This window comes from Micropterus dolomieu, linkage group LG19 (assembly GCF_021292245.1).
Source record: "Micropterus dolomieu isolate WLL.071019.BEF.003 ecotype Adirondacks linkage group LG19, ASM2129224v1, whole genome shotgun sequence".
Lineage (NCBI taxonomy): Eukaryota > Metazoa > Chordata > Actinopteri > Centrarchiformes > Centrarchidae > Micropterus > Micropterus dolomieu.
This window is the reverse complement of record NC_060168.1, coordinates 34439678-34459185: the sequence shown is the minus strand read 5'-3', so window position 1 is coordinate 34459185 and position 19508 is coordinate 34439678. Positions and strand designations below refer to the sequence as shown.

General features: G+C 44.9%; 1 protein-coding gene across 2 annotated transcripts in view; it reads right to left on the bottom strand.

Moving 5' to 3' along the window:
• The window catches only part of maml1 (mastermind-like transcriptional coactivator 1), a 35051-nt gene extending 15812 nt beyond the window's left edge, over positions 1-19239 (bottom strand). Inside the window, exons 1-3 of one of the 2 annotated variants that reach the window (XM_046030490.1) lie at positions 18142-19239; positions 16904-17415; positions 1856-3226 (exon numbers count right to left, since the gene is read on the bottom strand). In XM_046030490.1, coding sequence (XP_045886446.1) covers positions 1856-3226; positions 16904-17236 — 1704 coding nt within the window. In that variant the 5' untranslated portion in view covers positions 17237-17415; positions 18142-19239. The remainder of the gene's footprint in view (positions 1-1855; positions 3227-16903; positions 17416-18141) is intronic. The other variant, XM_046030491.1, reaches the window with a different exon arrangement.
• Between the last annotated feature and the right edge of the window lie 269 nt (positions 19240-19508).

Below are 19508 nucleotides of genomic sequence, written 5' to 3'. Positions count from 1 at the left end.
GTGCGTGCGCGCGCCTCTGTGGGTGTGCGTGTTACAGAGCAGGAATGTGCTGCCAGCCTGGTTATGAAAGCAGAGCAGGAACTCTGATCAGCTTGTACAGTTGTTATTGTTGCAGTCAGTGTTAATGCGGACGCTACATGACGCTACACTGACGCTACATGACGCTACACTGACGCTACACTTCTTCTTCTGAATGACTTCAAAGAAGAATCACCTTCACTTCCTGGTTGACCAACAACTTTCATCATGTTATCTAACCGCTTGTTGTTGAAATGTTATGAGCTGTTAATTCACAAAGATATAACACAGCTGACTGACTGTTTATTCATTTAACATGACTATTTAATCATCTTTATGAGCAAAATATTTTCAATACATCATGGAATAGTTGTAATGATGAGCTAAAAGAAAGATCAGTGTTGTAAGTTTAGGAAAATGTTCAAAAACATTTGAAAGATACAAAAGATTTAACTAACAGAGAAAGATTGTTTTGTTTATCTGTTTCTGTGTTTCTGTGTTTCTTTATCATATTTATTTTGTTTCACTATTTTGTGTAGAACATGGGTAAAAAAAGTTGATTTCAGGCTTTACCTCCCAACACCTTTCAAATGTACAGATCATTAAAACATTACAAAGGCACCGCAGATGCAATGTGTCACTTTACAGAGCTAGTGGTCAATGATACGGGTTAATATACGACCGATACCATTAATTCAAAATTAAAACAAAGAAAATGATTATCACTCTGTGATATTATGTTAATAGAGAGTTCGGTCTAACCTATATGAAAAGTGCAATGAGATAACCTTTGTGCTGTATATAAATAAATAAATTATTCCTGCCGAGTACAACATAATCTACATGTTATCTCAGCCAGTAACATGATGTTTTAGATGAAATAAGAAACACTGGATTATGGGGCGGGACTCTCTAGGCGCCTCAGGATTCGATTAAAATGGAACAGAAACGTCTCCTCATCAGCTCAGAAGGACCAGTTTGCACCCTTAATTTACTTTACCAACCTCAGCTGCTCCGTGGTCACTTTCTGCCTCCCGCTCTCGGCTCTCTCGGGGGGGATTAGCGGTCGTCTTATGTGATCACTCGCACATACTTCACTCGGTTAAAAACTTGGTAGCCTATGACGTTACAACGTCCGCGATAACGGATCGCGGGTGAAAAAAAATACGGAAAAGGCGATTTCTGAGTCTTTGAGGCGACTTTATAAAACGCACTGCAGATGGAGAAAGTGGAGCAGACAGAGAGAGGCGGCGCAGGCCGGTGTGTTTAACTTAGGTGTAGGCTTCTTGTGTGTCCGGGTTTTACAATCACAGTGCCTGCTCAACCATCTGTCAGCCATCGGCCCAACCCTAAACCACGCCCTCGCTACACACACATTACGCACTGTTCTTCAAAGATTTAACGCCGCTCTTATCCTGTCACATTTATGTCGTTTGCTAGCCAAGCGTTAGCGAGTGTTACCGTGCTCGCACAGTGTGCATGTGAAAATTAAACCTAATTAAATATTTCATCAAAGTTAAAGATTTAACCTCTGTGCTTAAATGTAAATGTTATTGTAAGTGAACGCAATTAAATAACTTTTATATGGAGTCTTGTTATAATTTCAGCCGGAAGGAAACCGTCACGCGGCTAGTAGATTTGTGGATGAACGCGTTTCTGTGGCGGGAACATTTGAAGGTTTCCGGTTTCACGCCAACAGGAATGCGCTGCTCAGAGATGTTTCTCTAGATAAACAGCAGTGAGATTACAAGAAGGATTAAAGAGAAGTTAAGCGGCGCCCGGGTGCTGCTGAGCGAGGCGGTAACAGGTATGTGTGGTGCTGCAGCGTGTTCCTTACCTGTGTGTGCGCTATGTGCTGGCGGAAGTTCATGCTGTTTCTGTTTTCTGTTCTGTTTTTCTGCTGCTGCCTGAGCAGCGTCAGCAGGGCCGCCTTGTTCTGGCTCTGGGTGTTGGAGGGCCGCGGCGGTCCGGGCCCCGCCTCAAAGTGCGTCAGAGGTTGGGTGTTGTTGTAGTTCGGCAAGGCGGCCGAGGCGTGAGCCCCCGGCGCCGGCGGGTGGCTGAGAGGCGGCCCTGAAGTCGGATGACCCAGCATGTTGGGGTGTGCAGCGGGCCCCGGCATGTAGCTGCTGGCCACGGCCTTGGGAGATCCTTTGTTGGGCTGACCGGGCATCAGCCGCTGCTTCTGTGCGTTGGGGTTGAAGTCCTGTGGGTACAGAGAGGGGCTTGTGGGCTTGTCCATACCAAATGCGGCCCCTAGCGGGCTCTGAGAGGTGTTGGCCATCTGTGGCCATGGCGGGGGATGGGAATGGGGCCCCTGGTTGTGGAACTTGGCCCCCGGCTGTGGCTGTTTGTGCTGCAGCTGGCCGTGGAGGTGCTGGGCTCTCTGCTGCTGGGCGGCCAGCTGCTGGAGCTGCTGGGCGGGGGACAGGTCTTTGGGCACCGGTGGTCCCGGAGGAAGAAGGTGGTTGGTGGGAGGCTGAAGCTGCCGGGGGGGTGGAGCCTGCTGGGACGGGGGAATAGCTGGGGAAGACGTGGAGGAGGATGCGACAGGGGAGCTGGTGGGGTGAGGAGGCGGCCCCGAGGAGGTGGACCTGACATGGGGGGAGCCAGTGAGAGAGTCCCGCTCGAAAGCCACCGAGGCCGGCGAGAACTCCGTCTTCACGCTGACCAGATCTGGAGGAAGCAGACCCTGGGAGGACTGGCTTCCCCCACCACCCACTGCCCCTCCTCCCACCGCCCCGGCGCCACCTTGAGTCGCTGCCAGCTCCAGAGGGTCTTTGCGGTCCTCGAAGCCGTCATTGAGAATGTCCTGGATGTCCTCATAATCCACAGAACAGTTCAGCTCCTCCATCAGCTCCGTCCACTCCTGCTCGTTCAGGTTGAGGTCCGGGAACAGGCTGTTGTTGCCTCCTCCTGACGGCGGCATGATGGGCAGGATGTCATCGGGCTCCTGCTTCATCTCCTTCCGACGGAAGTCCGAACCCGGCTCCCTGCCGCCGTCCGTCGACTCCCCCGCTGGCCCGTGATTCCCGTTAGAGTTCAGCGAGTCGGTGATCCCCAGCTTGGAGTCCCGCGGGGAGCCGTTGGTGGTGCCGTTGTCCAGGCAGGCCTTCTTGTTGGGGGGGAAACCGTCGCTGAAGCCGTTGATTTGATCTCTGCCCAGCGGAGAACCAGCGCTCTCCAACTTCCTCTTCACCGTCTCCTGCAGCTGGAGGACCAAACAGAGCCGTAGAGGATTAATAAAAGCCAGAACACAAACATACAACTTTGGAAATCTTTTAAATTGGGTTTATTATCGTAATTATTTTGTGATTCCTGAAACTGTTTAAGGGCTGCGACTAAATTATTTTCATTATCAATTACATGGCTGCTTATTTTCTTCATTTCAGTTCGTGACCACAAAGTTTTCTCCAGGCCCTCCAATGTCTTGTTAGTCAAACTGTATATAAAGATGGCCGGCGCGTCACCGCATCCTTCCACTGTACAAAAATGAAGCCGAAGTATCCCGAATATACCAATCGGCGCAGGGCTCAGCTGTCGCTCAGGATGTGAGACCCCCCCCCCCCCCCGTTTCAAAATAACTAATTCAAACCTCAGAAAAAGGAACCCTTGAACAAACTTCAGCATCGTGAGAACAACCTGAAATGACAGAAACCATATTTGGGAAAAATTTATATGACAAGTCCTTAGATTTTTTTGCCGGGGTTTATGAACTACAGCAGTGGTCGACAATAGGCGGCCAGCGGGCCAGAACCGGTCCTTTGTCCTGCGGTCAAATTGCGTTGATAGCAGAAAAATAAATATATAAATTGATAGCGGCTGGTGCGGAAATACATCTCAGTCATGACAGATGCAGTTACTCAAACAATCACTTCCTCTTTGACTGTGGCTGCAAAATAAAAGCGTGAGAACGTTTATTGCAGCAATGCTTTAAGTTGAGTATTTCATTTATTTATTTATTTTTATGAAATTTGTTTAAATTTTTCCAGATTACTACAATATAGTTATAAACTCTAATGAACTGTGCAGTTACAGTAAATAAAATAAGTTACTGTAAAACCAGCTTCAACAAAATGTACTTGTGATGGTTCACATCACCCTCTAAAAATATATTTTGGTTAGTTCTTTTTACAGTGTAGTTTTAATATACATAAGTTGGCGATGCATATAGTGATAATTATGTTTATTTCGAATATATATGTAAAATGAAATCAAGTAAACAAATCAAAGTGATTAGAACAACACAATAATAAATTAATTAACAATAGTTACAGCCAGAGACTTTTTAAACTCTTGTCAATGTCCATTACATATTCGAAAAGGGAAAGCTTTTACTTTGAAGAGTTCTGAAGGACACTCAAAAGAGTCTCTGGCGTGCTCGACACACCTCCGGGAAGAATGTAGAAAGTTAGGTGGCGCTGCGCTGCGGAGAGCCTCCAGTTGCAGTAGTGCATGGATCATGCGTAATATTCATCCAGCCAACAACGATCACGAACCGTTCACAGCCTGTCGGCACCGGAGAGGGAGCGGGGCGGACCAGGGACAGGAGATCGCGGAGCGACTGACCCGCTGCGACAACGAGCCAAGCTCCCCCTGGCTCCCCCGTAGTTTGCACCCTGAATTTCCTCAGGTTTATGAATGCGGATCCAACGCCCGGCGCACGCACACTGCAGCACGTGCCTTATTGTGAGCATGGGCAAGTGTCCTTATAATCAAGTAATAAAGGGGGGAAAATATACACAGTTAATTGGAATTGATCTTCCAATCTTCCTAACGTCCCGCACAGTACCTACGGAGCTAAACGAGTGCACATGAGTATACAAGGATTTGAAATAATTTGACTTTGCTAATGGAAAAACATTTGGCTTCTCTTCTGGGTAGCTGTCATATCGTTATCGTCCATCTTTATATACAATCTATGAGAGCAACAGTTCGAAAGCCAAAGACATTCAGTTTACTAATAAATAAAACCAAGAAAATCAGCTCGAGACACTGTTTGTTTGGTATTTTTTCTCAAACTTTAATCTATTCAATCTAATCAAAACAGTGAATCTGATCATTTTAGTTCATTTAGTATTTAAGCAACAATTCCAGTTGTAGTTTACACTGTCTGAATTTACATATCTGCATCATGAAATTAGGTTATTTGTGAGTGCCAAGCCAGCTGTTCAGAATTTCTATTTCAGTATATACAGGGGCAGGTTTCCGGCTGCAGGGGGCGCTGCAGCTGGATGGACAGAGCTGTGAGAGCCAGAAGACGTTGGGGTATAAAAGCTGGCCGGCGTCTGAGCTGCTGCCGTTAACAGAATCAGCTGCGGGCGGGCTTACATAACGCAGATAACAAAGAGCTTCCTCAGAGCAGTCAGCAGATCACATCTGTCCACTCTGCAGGCAGCACGACCCGCCGGATCAGAACTTCCTCCACGTCAGCTGATCCTCACATGGTTTCACTGTGCGATCACTGAATGTTCTCAACACCTGACCAGGTAAACTCAGGTGAAGCTCTTTGACCTTTTGACCTCTGCTATCAGAGCCATGAGGCTTCCTCTTGAACACAACACAGAAACTATTACAGTCTGTTTGGGCTGATGGGAGTCTACAGATCATTGTTTAGAGAGATATATTTAGATATATAACGTTTTGCTTTTAGAGTGTTCTGTTTAATGTTACCAGATTACAGCCATGCTAGAGGCTCTGCGAGGCTGTAACATCTCCAAGCCTCGTAGCCTACAGCGTTAGCTACGCGCATAGCCAAACATTTACACACTGAACAAAATCAGAAAGGCAACGCTTTTGTTTTTGCCCCCATTCATGATGAGCTGAACTCAAAGATCTGAGACTTTCTCTATGTACACAAAAGGCCTATTTCTCTCAAATAAAAGGCCTTAGGCTGGCCACAACAAAAGGCCACTCCAAAATGTGCAGTTCCATCACACAGCACAACGCCACAGATGTCGCAAGTTTTGAGGGAGCGTGCAGTTGGCATGCTGACGGCAGGAATGTCCATTTCTCTACCATAAGCCGTCTCCAAAGGCATTTCAGAGAATTTGGCAGTACATCCAACCGGCCTCACAACCGCAGACCACGTGTAACCACACCAGCCCAGGACCTCCACATCCAGCATCTTCACCTCCAAGATCATCTGAGATCGGCCACCCGGACAGCTGCAGCAACAATCGGTGTGCATAACCAAAGAGTTTCTGCACAAGCTGTCAGGAAACGTCTCAGGGAAGCTCATCTGCATGCTCGTCGTCTTCATCGGGGTCTCGACCTGACTGCAACTTCGCACAGCCATTGAAGAGGAGTGGACCAACACTCCACAGGCCACAATCAACAACCTGGTCAGCTCTATGTTGATACTGACTGGTTTCTGGACCCCCCCAATACAGTGAAACTGCACATTTTGTAGTGGCCTTTTATTGTGGCCTGCCTAAGGCCTTTTATTGTGGCCTGCCTAAGGCCTTTTATTGTGGCCTGCCTAAGGCCTTTTATTGTGGCCTGCCTAAGGCACACCTGTGCAATCCCCATGCTGTCTGATCAGCATCTTGATATGCCACACCTGTGAGGAGGATGGATTATCTGGGCAAAGGAGAAGTGCTCACTAACACTGACATTGACAGATTTGTCAACAATATTTGAGAAATAGGCCTTTTGTGTTCATAGAGAAAGTCTTAGATGTTTGAATTCAGCTGTTGTTGTCTTTATAATTTTGTTCAGTGTACTTGTGCGTTGGTGTCTGCGCTGTTCTGCAATTACACCGCCATAGCGCTAGTTGGCGGTAGCGTTATAGCGTCCACTGTGTTGACTTCTGCCTGTCGAGCCAGTTTAGTTTATCTTCCAGTTTAGCCCTCCGCTAACTTGAATGGGGGCAAAATAAAAATCCTGCAGCTCTTCTAGGCTTTCAAAATGTTATAGTTAGTTAGTTCCAGCCCTTCATGTAAGCACTGTTAGCCAAATGTTGATGATGAAGTCACTTAATGAAAAATCAGAGTATCACCAGAGTTAATACAGCTCATCCTGAGGGGAACGTGAAGGTCTGAACCGAAGCCGCAACAAGCTGAAAATGTTTAATCTCCACATCAGACCAGCTTATTCTGAAGTTATTATATCCACGCTATTCAAGTAATAAAATTCAAATAGAGGATGGAACAAAACAGTAACTAACCTCCTGCCTCTGTAACAGAGAAACGGTTCTCAGATAACCAACCTGATAATTAAAATGTGACCTGATCAGAGTATCCCTACAGCACACGTTTATTTAAGCCTCAGAGAAAGGTGAAGAGAGACGAGATGTGATGTGGGTCAAAGTTTCAGCCTCATGAATCAGAGTGAGTGCCGTCACTGTGTGGAGAAAGGTGACGTCTTCCACAAAGCATGCTGAGAATTTCCTGATTAGCCCGTCTGCTGCCAAAATGGCAGAAGGAAACACTAGTTGGCCAGTAGCTCTGAAACCAGCAACAACAGTCTGGATTACACAGGGAAGAAGAATGGGGCTGCAGCTGAGTATCTTCCATATTTTCCCCTTGTTTTTATTTAATGTGCATTTTCTTATGTGTAGCGTTGTATCTAGAGCTGCTGTAATAAGTGAATTGACCCAGTGTGGGATCAATAAGGTCTCTCTTATCTTATAAAATATAACTGACAAACATAAATATCTTTTCTTACAACTTTGTCATTCTTTCGTGTGTTTCCCAGCAGAGTTTCACCCTCATGTCACAGATAAAAGCACCTGCGTGGGCGGACAGACTTTAAAAGAAGGATGGGTCATCACTTTCGACAAGCTTACAGATCCGCCTCGCATTCTCAGAGTGAGAGGAAAAACTAAATCACTCACTTGTGCAAATCAGTGAGTTTGACTTGGTTTAGGTTTCAGACTCTCGTTTTTAAAATTGAATTTCCATCCGCAGTTTCAACCAAAACACGGATGATGATTTCTGAATATAAACGTGTGAATCTACAGACGCTGCACTTCGTGACGTGCTTTCCTGTGAACTCGTCTTCGAGGCTTCAACGTGGCCGGAGTTAGCTGTTTGAGGAGGGTGTACCAAAGTCATTACCACAAAGTGAACGCACAAAACATAATGTATAGTAATCTTTAAATTATGTTTTTCTTGCATTATGTATTGCTGGACATAAATCAAGTGGTATGCATACAATGAGTATACTTAATTTAGTCATGTTACTAGAGACCATTTTAATAATTTAATTAATTAACTGAAAAGATAAGTATTAGATGAAGAGAGGAGACCTTAATGCAAATTAAGATGACTGGAAACTACCAAAGAAAGGCCGGGGGTGGGGGTGAGTCTCTGGTGGTCTGCCCGGATGGAAGGGAAACTGGTGACTCAGTGAGCTTCTTAAACCTAAATACTGATCTGACCACGCCTCATCACTACCACAGAGACAGAGCCACGCCACTGCACTGAGCACTGTGGCATTCTGGGTATTTGAGTCCCTGACAGCTTCACCTGTCAGTTAACACAGGTCTGTAGTGAGTCAACCGACACGACGGTTAGTACCGACAACACTACAACTAGTACTACTACTGAGGCTGCTTTAACTAGTCACAACTCTGTTACTAGTACTACAATAACTAATACTCCACGCGAGTTGAAGTGTAATTTATACAACCCCAATTCCAATGAAGTTGGGACGTTGTGTAAAATGTAAATACAAACAGAATACAATGTTGCAGGCATCAAATTCAAAGTGAGTGAATATTTGCAAAAAACAAAATTTATCAGTTTAAGCATTAAATATCTTTGTAGTGTATTAAATTGAATATAGGTTGAAAAGGAATTGCAACGTTTTAAACAACGTCCCAGCTTCATTGGAATTGGGGTTGTACTTCTGCGTCCCCCTACCCTACGCCGTCGCCTGACGTGCATCTCCTCAAAAATGTAACTAAACGTCGAGGCGACGCGGACCGTAAAGCACTGTGAATGCTCAGCTGGGTAGCCTCGCAAAGCCTGCGTAGACCCTACGCAGGAGTATAAATCAAGCTTAACAGGTCAGAGGTCAGAGTGGACCTTTGGAAGTGTTCAGGTTGGACTAACTACAGCGTTTCAAGGAGGTTTTTCAACCATCATTTATACAACCAACTGAGACGATGTTTTAGACCTGAGATTTAATCCAGTCCAATAAGCAGCAAAGAAACTGTACTCTTAGTGGGATTAGTCAATAGTCAGTAAATGAGTAGTATGTACCCCAGCACCGCCCCCGTAAACCCATATCAGTCGGGATCTAATTATACTAACAGTATACTATTAAATGAACATTATCCTTTTTATTTAATGTTGTAATATTATACTAATTTATACTAGTTCCTCCTCCAGGTTGTGGACAGAGCCTCTGCAGTGAAGAGATGTGGATTTAGCCAGAGCCAGGATGCGGTCAGGGGGTTGCGGTACGAGGGGGATGCTCTGCTGTGTTTATATTGTAGGCAATGTGGCCCGTCCGTTGCAGGCAACTCTAAACTTCTTACTGGGTCAACACAGTTTAAGCTTGAAACTTTGAAGTTGCACAAGTAAGAAACACAAAACTTGCAGAGGCCGATGCATCCCCCCGAAACACCGAGCAGGTTCACAGGCCGAGGTGTCTTTTAGAACAAATTAAATGGCTGATACAGAGACAGAACTTGACCTCTGACCTCAGCTGGTCCAGGGGGGCCCGTCGGCCCTGGACTAACACTGAAAGCGTACATAGCAAAGAGTAGCTAAAACAGAACCTAACAACAGGCATTCATATAAAAAGATTAATAAATCCAAGGTGTGTCTGTTCAGAAGATAGTGAACGGCTTCGTTATGGCTAAAGCCACAAAGTCTGCATATTTAACATTACAGTCCAACAAACAAAGACTTCTAAATATCTTCAGAAGGACTCATCCTACATTGTTCGGCTCTCGCCTGCCACAAAAATCCCAACTATCTGGTGCGTTTACTTCAGCTTATCGTAGTTTGACTGCATGTTTTCAGCAGGAATGTTTAGTTTCTTGCACTGAAACTCTGGTTTTCCTGTTGTGTCTGTGGTTTTCATTTGACTTTCGCTGCGTTTTCTGTTGTATTTGCCTGTAAATACGCAGTAACTTGTAGAATCAGATCGATAAGTTGATATGTTGGCAGGAATGTAAACAGTGGTTTCTTATTTGTCTCTATCTGACCTGTATTTTCCAGTGCGAGTTTAAAACTGGGGCTGTGGCACTGTCGATTAATCTGTGGATTATTTTCTAGATTAGTTGTTTGCCCCAGATGACATCCTGAAATGTCTTGTTCAGTTTACTGTCGCAGCCGAGGAGTTAAGAAACCAAATTTTCACATGTAAGAAGCTGGAATCAGAGAATTTCTAGCTTTATATCTGATATAATATAAATATCTGATTAATTTAATACTTCAATCAATGCAGCTCTATTTAAAATATTTTCATTCTAAATGTGATGTCATATTAACCGTTACTGACCTCCATGACGGCAAATTGGTTTATTGTTCAGTAAGATCTCTTGCTTCAGTTCACACCTTCGTCACAACTCCAACTCGTCAATGTGTCTAACGCCTGTGTAAATAGTGACTACGCTCCCATTTATTGGTGGATAAATACCTCCATTGCGTAATTTTACGTCATGACGACATAACAATGTTTTTTTTTAAATCAATTACGAAATTGCTAATGGACAAAATCGCCAGACAGGAATGTCTAGTTTTAGCTAAAGCAGCTTTTAATTTAGTATTTCATCTTCTAATACTGCATTTAATTTTGCCTTTAATGACCTAATAGATACCACCTTTTCATAGAAAATAAACTCTGTTCCTCACTTTCATATACTGCCTCTCAAATGAGCTCTGGGGATGTTTGTTGTGAAAACATTCAGTATTGCTTTTAGCATCTGCAGTTTAGCCTTGTTAACCTCTGGTGAGTGACGTCATCACAGGGAGAAGCCAATCACAGCTCTGCAGCGACGGTTTAGCCCCCTCTCCTGCAGCAGCGCCACGGAGCGTGAGCAAGGCGTTTCCTGACAGTACCGCACACACAGTGATGAGTCAGCGGCGAGGGGGCGGCAGAGGGTTTCTGTTCACACTGAGTCACCTCTCAGGACTCCAGTGTTTGTCAGTCGGTCCCCGCGGAGAGCAGATCCACGGCCAGGACCACATACAGAGGGAGGAGCTGCTGATTTAGATTCTATACTCGATGGTGTGTACACAGAGAAGGGTGGCACGCTGAAGGAAAACCCAACTCAGTGGGAACTCTACTCAACACTGTTCTTCCAAAGCACAGGACTCATTTTGTTGTTGTTGTTGTTAAAAGAACCCCTAGAAACTCTTCAATAGACACTAGAGTCTCCCAAAACCACCTCAATGTCCACTACAAAATCTAAAGGACCTAGACCCTTTTAAAAAAGACCTGAAAACTCCTCAGTGACTGTATGATTCTCTTAAAATGACCACAAAACCTCAGCAGACAGGGGAACCAGAGCACGACTTGACGCCTTCAATCCCCAAACTCCCACCCCCTTACATATCTACGCCAATCAGACGCAAGAAACCTGAAATGAACATAAACAGCAACCAATGAACGCCTCTAATCCACGTGTTACACGATTTTAGATCCCTGGGTACAGCGGGGAACAATTTCAGTGTGACACAACAAAAAAACGCTGATCCACTGTTAGCTAACGTCAAAAAGAAATTATATCGCAATATCGTAGCGAACAGCCTTCCCACATTTAGCCACCAAACAGAAAATCTTTGAAAACTTCAGAAAACATTTGGCGCTTGGCGGGTGTTAATTTCAAGCCCTGCCACAACCTCCAGAAGGACCACTAAAACACCAGAACCGCCTAAAAACTTAAATTCGAAATTAGTCGAAACTATTAGTCCTGAAGGACCCCAGCACCTCCTTCATTACCTTTACACATCAAAAAGGAGCCGGAGAACGTCAGCTGAATTTGTAAACGCCCCTTTTGTTTTTCACTTTTTCACCTCGTTAAGGAAGCAGAAAAACTGAACCACAAGAAATATGTAAATGAGAACAAGTACTGTGGATTTTGCAGCGTTGAACTCCAGTACATGTGATCACAGAGAGCAGGAGGAGAACGAGGCCCCGCCCACACTACTGCGTTTTCGACCTTTTGCTACGTTTGCACCTCCCGTCCAGACTACAACGACAAAAATGTAGACCTAAAACGGACAAGTTTGAAAACGCTGCCGACCCCGTTTTGCGTTTCAAAACTCCGGAGGGCGTTTTAGTGAAGACGGGCCAAAACGGAGGACTTTAGAAACCATGACGCAGCCGCTCACGCTCGGCTCTCTGATTGGGTCTTGCAAAGCAGAAACACGATGCTGCTGACCGGGTTTTTGACATCATATTTTTATTAAAATATTCTGTACCGTGCAAATAACACTCATCTGCCTAGACTTTGCAACAACTCCCAGTCTGTTACAATCAGTAACAGTCCCAGCTCGTCATTGATTCAGGCAACAAAAACAAACTGGTCTGATATTTATTCTTTCGCTAAATCTTCTGTAACTACGGAATAGACCATCTGGTTCGTGTTTACACTGGCACGCGCACGCCCAGTGTTCCTGAACGGGCCCTACTGTACTGTCGTTTTAATGTAGACGCAGATCAACTCCAAAACGCAGCGGAAACGCTCGTATTCGTTTTAATTCTCCGTTTGTAAACTAAAATGGACTAGTGTGGATGGGGCTGAGCAGGTGTACTGGGCTCACACCTCACAGGCAACTACCTGCCATCTCGAACTTTTTCTGCCACCATGAAACGAGAACGTGATCTGTCCTCGCCAGACGTTAGCTGTGATGCAGATGTGTCGTTTGTCAACTAAAATGAGGGCAAAGAAGAAGAGATTAAGCCGTCTGTATTTTGTTCAGGTGTTTCACGGTGGACAAAAACTACCTGAAACAATCACATAAGTGGAAATTATTTAATATTTCGAGGGATTAAAGAAGACCGTTTCATTCATGCTTTTACACCTGCAGCCTGTTTGCTGTTTTGAGCTACAGTTTAAAACCTGATAAATCCCACCTGCTGCGAGGCTCCGCTATCAGATGGACTCTTCTACACACTAACAGCTGAGCGTCTGGTAACACACACACACACACACACACACCTGTTGTCAGGATTCATACAGAAGCTGTGAAGACTTCAACAGGCACACCAACCTGAGAAACCCTTCAGTATTTCAGACAGGGCAGCAACAAGCAGACATCTGCTGAACAGATGAAGGCACATTTAAATCAATAAATTATTAAAATGACTTGAGTTTTCATGTGAGACTTTATACTTTTAGTTAAACAGGTTTATCTGACAGCTGTAGTTTCCACATGAGGAGCTTTGGCAAAGCTTGATAGAGTATAGTTGTGTGTCACTAAACTGAACATGTACAAGCATCACTGACGTAAACAAACCTGGAACAGCGTGAGCAAATATTAATAACTAACTGAATAGCTGCTTTAAGACCCGTCAATTAAAGACAAGGCTGCTTCCAACACTCGTGTTGGGCTGCTGTTTGGTTTGGCTTTGGGCTACAAACCAACGAATGAATCTGCTGCAGTTTAATGTGTGATTATTATTGACTCATTGTTGGCCGATGCACTGCAGTATTTACTAAAACGAAAAGGAGAGAGAGGGGTCAAAGGTCAGGGTCTGGAGCTGGTGTCGTGCCGACAAACACTTCTAACCAGACTGTGTCTGTCAAAGCAAACCACAACACTGGCTGAAAGGAAACAGAGGTCATGTGACCCAACAGCCACAAAACACTTCCTCTGCCAATCACTGAAGCTGTAAACACACAGCGGGTGACAGCAGCTTCAGCACAGAGGCAGCGACCAATCAGTAGGGCTGGGTATCGTTGAAAGATTATCGATATCGGTTCCTGAACGATATCCCAATTTTATTCTCAACACACCGAGAACCACTGTTGTTTGTATAAAGTAACGTAATTATCACATTATTATCATTAATATTGTTTATTTTAATAATTAATTAATTTGAAAAATTCTACTACTGGTCAAAAAGCAAGACATATTTTCTATGTAACAGATATATACACTGTGTTTTTATTCCTCTCTTAGTTTTTATAATGTCATTTCATTGTTTATTCAACCTTTATTTATTCGGGGGAGCTTCACTGAGAGGAAGGCCCTGATCACATTCACACCTGGAAGCTGCCCAGTACAACCTGCCTGCTCTGCTGGCCACTAAGCACTGGAGCTGTTGGGGTTACGGGCCTCGCTCAAGGGCACCTCAGTGGTGATAAATGAGGGAGGTCAAACTGGGGAAGATCCTGTCTTAGACTCTTCCTGTCTTAACTTCACACTGAGACGGGAACTTTCTGTAATACGGCCCCTGGTCCATAAACTCCGGCACAGGCGATCAATGCAGCACCTTTCTGCCTTGTTAGCATCATTAGAATCAGAAATACTTTATTGATCCCTTGATCGGGGGGATATTCTTGTTACAGACGCACACATTGCACATCACGACATAAAGGAGTGGAAATAATTAGGGCTGTCCCCGACTAAGGATTTACATAATCACAAGTCTTACCTGATAGTCGTATCAATGTGCGTTTGTGCACGGAGAGAGGGGGGGGGGGGTTCCATTCACTGGTCTTGTGCAGAGCTTTGCGTGTGTGCCATGTGGCCAACAACTGCGTGCACGCGGCGGGTGCATTTCAAGTACGATTTAAAAACGCTGCGAAGCTTGAATCTGGCTCCGCCAATCCAAGCATCGAATCTTCGACTATGCTTGGTTTACTTTCCACACGCAGATTTTATCCTGCCGGTCCGGGGATTGAACCGGCCCGTGCTTTTTGTCCTGCCCCCGCTGCTGAAAAAAATCCTACAGGAAACACTGTCGCCTGAAAGACTGAGAACTCCTCTTTTTTCACGGCAGCAGGTGAGCCGCACGACGGCTTATTAATGATGCAGCCTGTCCAACAACTGAAACAGACATCTGCACCCTGTGTGTTCACCATGGCACTGTAGACGCCGTTCGCCACTTTGTATAGGTGCTGTGCGAAAGAAAGGCAACTGACTCGCGGCTCTGCTTCAACTGTGTGACACCCAAAAAACTCCTCAGCAGACACTAGACCCTTCTGCACCAAAACCGCTTAATAGCTCCGTCCTCGGAGAACGTCCACATGAAACCTGTTGAATTCATAAACGTGCCTTTTGTTTTTCACCATTTAAACTTGTTAAGGAACCAGAAGAAATACGTAAATGAGAAAAGCCAATTCAAACGATGGCAGTTCATCGGCCTCATTCCCCCACCCTGTACGGCAACCGAGGAAGCTGAGGTTAAGTCTCTCAAATTAGTCGGGAAACGAGTAAAATTAACTCAGCGTATATCCAAATTAACAGCCACACTGACGTATCTTAACACCTCAGACACACCACAAACTGGCAGAACAATTCTTCATGTGCCATTAAGACAAATATTCAGATGTATTTTCAATCAAGCCAAAACTGTGCTTGTGTTATTTATAGTGTCTCTGTGTAAACGTATCGTGACCAAACTGCGCTTCACCTGTTAAGACGCAACACCTAGTATTTCTCTACTGCTTTTTAGTAGCGTACACTTTGAGTTATATAATCTGTCACAGACTGCACATAACTGAATTTTTGAGATCTTATTTGTTTCTCCAGTAAAAACACTCCAACAATACCTGGCTTAACGGGATGAAGGAGATCACATGCTCCCATGTTATCCATGCCGATATTAATTTTCTCCATAACTCTACCTCCAAGTAAACTGATTAGCATTCAAAATTAAACGTAATCTTCAAGTTGTCATTTGCTGTATATTTAAGTACATTAACACTCAGTTGTCGTATCAATAGGTAAAACTAATGTGTCTGAATCCAACAGCCCTGTGATAAACCCTCCCTTCATGAAGGTTATTCATGTTTTTTGTTTTGGTTGAAAGAGTTTGAGGTGTTGCTGTACAGTATTGCTGCTGCTCACAGATGTCTCGCTTTAGATAAAAGCATCTCCCAAATGAGAAAATGTAATGTTATTGAGCCAAAAGGGTTTGTGCTAGTTGCTTTTCTGCATTACAAACAGATCTGCAACAATTGGTCGATTAGCCCTAACTGCTAAAGAGTAAAAATATAAAGCAAAAGGACAGCTTCAAAATGACTAGGCTTCCTTTCACCACTCTGGTTCCTGATTTTGCTGGTGTAATCACACGAGTTAATCAAACATCTTGCCACACTTGTCAGAGCACACAATTCTCTGTGCCACATTATGATAAGAAATATTTTGTGGTTGTACTGTGAGAGTGACTCCCACCATTAGTTCAAAACTAATTAAAGCAATCTGAATCTGTGAAGACCACATATGAGATTCAGACTGCCACTCTGAACTAGGGCTGGGCTATACCGCCAAAAATGTTATCACAATTTAAAAAATTTATAGCATTTGACATCGATAACTATCTGGATAAATGTCAAATCCTTATTTCTTTTAAGTTTAAAAGCTGAGAGTTGACGAAACCAGTTGTGGTTTTAAACTTTTTGTGATGGCCAGAACATGACAAACACTTGCCAAACAAGTGGGGTTGTGATGTTACAGTGGATAAGACATGTCTTTGGCGTGGGAGATCTGGGTTAGATTCCCACTACGATAACTTCACCAACCTGAGCAAGACACTTCACTTTTCAGTCACTTTTCCTCCTGAAAATAATACCTTAATATAAAACGAGGTTTTAGTTTCAAACGAATTAAATTAATATTTGTTCCATTGTTATCGACATGATGTTTTACTGCTCAGCCCTACTGTGAACCCTGCCTGTCTCTGCTGGTTGTGTTTTCATGCTGCACCCGCCTGTATGTGTGTGTGTTTTAACCTCCGGTGTCCGGTGCTCACTCACCGCTATCAGGGTGCTGTTCCGGCTCTGCTCCGCCGCCGTCCCTCCGCTCTCCCCGAGCTCCGCGCCGCCGCCGCCGCCGCCGCCCGCCGCCCTCTGGCCGGCCTGGTCGCCGCTGGACTGGGGCTGCCGGTGCTTGTTGGACCGCTTGGCTTTGGCCTGCAGGCACCGCTGGTGCAGGGCGAAGGTCTGCTGCCTCTCCAGCTCCAGTCGCTCCAGCGTCGCGTTCTCGTAGCGGCTCTCGCAGCTGTTGTGATGCTGCCGGAAGAGTTCGATCCTCCGGCGGAGCCTCTCCATCACCGCGCTGTGTCGCGGTGTAACAAAATCCGCCATCATCAATAAAGACTTGTAGTAAACTCCCGGCTCAGGGTTCGTCCATAAAATGCTGAATTTGGCTCTTTTTTTGTCACTCTGGGCGTCTATCCACCCCCCCTCGCCCTCTACAAAGACTCCTGTGCTGGCTCCATGGAGGCGACCTTTGTCTTGCTAATGGCCTTCAGTCACAGCGGCACTCACTGCCGAAGAGGAAAATTAAGGTTTTTGGGTGCAATACCATTCAGCCTCCTTATTTAACTCACTTACAGCCATATATATGTGTACATACTATAAATCGCATTGTGTGCAACAGCAGTGTGTAAGACAGAAATGCTGTATTCTTGCTAGAGCCACATTCCGCCCGAGTTCAACGCCACATTAAAAACCCAAATCTCTGATTTATGTGGTATGAAAGCAAACCAAGCCCCTGCTCGCCTTTTCTAGAAAACCCTTTGAATCGTTAACACTACATGTCTATGTCAATCAATGAACCCGTGAGCTGTCTCACTAACTCCCGTGGAGCTAAGTTAGCACATTCCTCCACTCAAAAATCAAAGTTGGAGCGTCGAAAATTCCTTTAAAAAAAAAAACTACCCGAGCTGCCTTTAAAATCTCCTTATTTTGCAGCTAGCTCCCGATAGCTTACGACTTCACTTCCATGTATTTGTTAAAGGGAGTGTTTCACTCCCTGGGAGCATCATAGCTGCTCTACAACTTGTCTGAAACTTTATTTTGCTCAAGTATTAAAGTAGTTAGCTTGGTTAGCGATGCAAGAGCTAGCTGGCTAACAACTTGCCTTCTTCACAAACTTGGCAACAATTCCTTCAGCTAATGAGCACATTATTTTACCCCCACGCAACAATTACATACTCAAGACAAAAGACTTCCCAGAGAAATGAAGATTAGTTAGGTTTAAATTCACTTACTGTGAAAGTGTTGCCGTCCGCTGTTCCTACAGCATCTGTCCAGCAAACAGCTGATCCTCCGCCTCCTTGTAGCCGTTAGCCGCTAGCTGCTAGCTGCTAACACTATGTTTTGGGTACACGGGCTAACGGTAGCACGGCTAGCTGGCTGGTTAGCTAGCCTGAAACATTTAAATAAAGCATCATACTTTATATTTCCCCGAGGTGCCGGCGCAGATAACCCTCCCCCTGGCCGAGCCCGAGTCGGGATACTAAAGGTTTTAAGAGCGGAGAACGGATTGGGAGTAACAACGGGCTGACTCCGTCCCTCTGTGCTGTTTCTATTGTTTTCCAGCGGACAGGCATCGCTCCTCCGCCATCTTGGAAACTTTCTCTTTTTTCCATCAGCGACAGGAGGAATGTCCCTGCTCCCGCCTCACCGGTGATTGACAGCAGAGACAGCCAATGACGAGCGGCCACTTTGAGGAGAACTCGGTGAGTCAACGGTCGGTTATGCGCAGCGACAGGGAATCATGAGGAACGAGAAGCCGGCAACTAAAATAACTAACTAAAGTTCAACGTTTCTCATTGTTGGTGATCGATTCTCAAATCCCTGCGGTCAATCAGTACGGAGGCCTTCTTACTTACTGACAGCAATTATTGGCTATCAGTTAAAAGTCCCGCCCACTTCCGGGTTAGCAGCTGTGGTAGTTCTCAGCGTTTTTAAGGCAGATCGTTTACTAATCACAGTTTAAAGGCTACTAATACTTATTTATTAGATAACAAATCCACGAGTTAGTTGTAACTATTCCCGTTTTACTGGTTACAGTTATTGGACAGTACAGGTGGATCATACAGCAGCTTATTATGACCATATTCGGGTTTGTTGTCAGGCCTCCAGCGGCAGAAGAAGTCAGGTGAAGCAGAATAAAGAGAAGGTGATGGATGGATGAACCAAGTGAAGTCAGGAGACCGAGTTCAAGTCCTGAGTGGAAGAAAGTCAAAGTGTTCATGTTTAAGTTAAATGACGTGGTTTTGTTGCCTAAATCTGACCAAACTACCGCCACATATTTAGAGAGACTGTTGAGCCAGAAAAAAAACATCCTAGATCAAAGTGTCAAATTTACAAGAGGAAGAATCGGGAATTCCCTGAATCCACAGCAAAGTCTCTGAGGTGCGTGAGAATCTAGAGATTGTGGGCTGAACTGACGAAGTCTAACTAACTTCCCACCGTGTGTGTGTGTGTGTGTGTGTGTGTGTGTGTGTGATGCTGCAGCCTTGCAAAGTGAAGTTTCTCTCATAAATGTGTGACTATAATGTCAGAGAATATCCGAGTTCTTTCCTGGTAGATTAATCCTGTCTCGGATTATTCCCCCTCTCCGCCGGCTCCT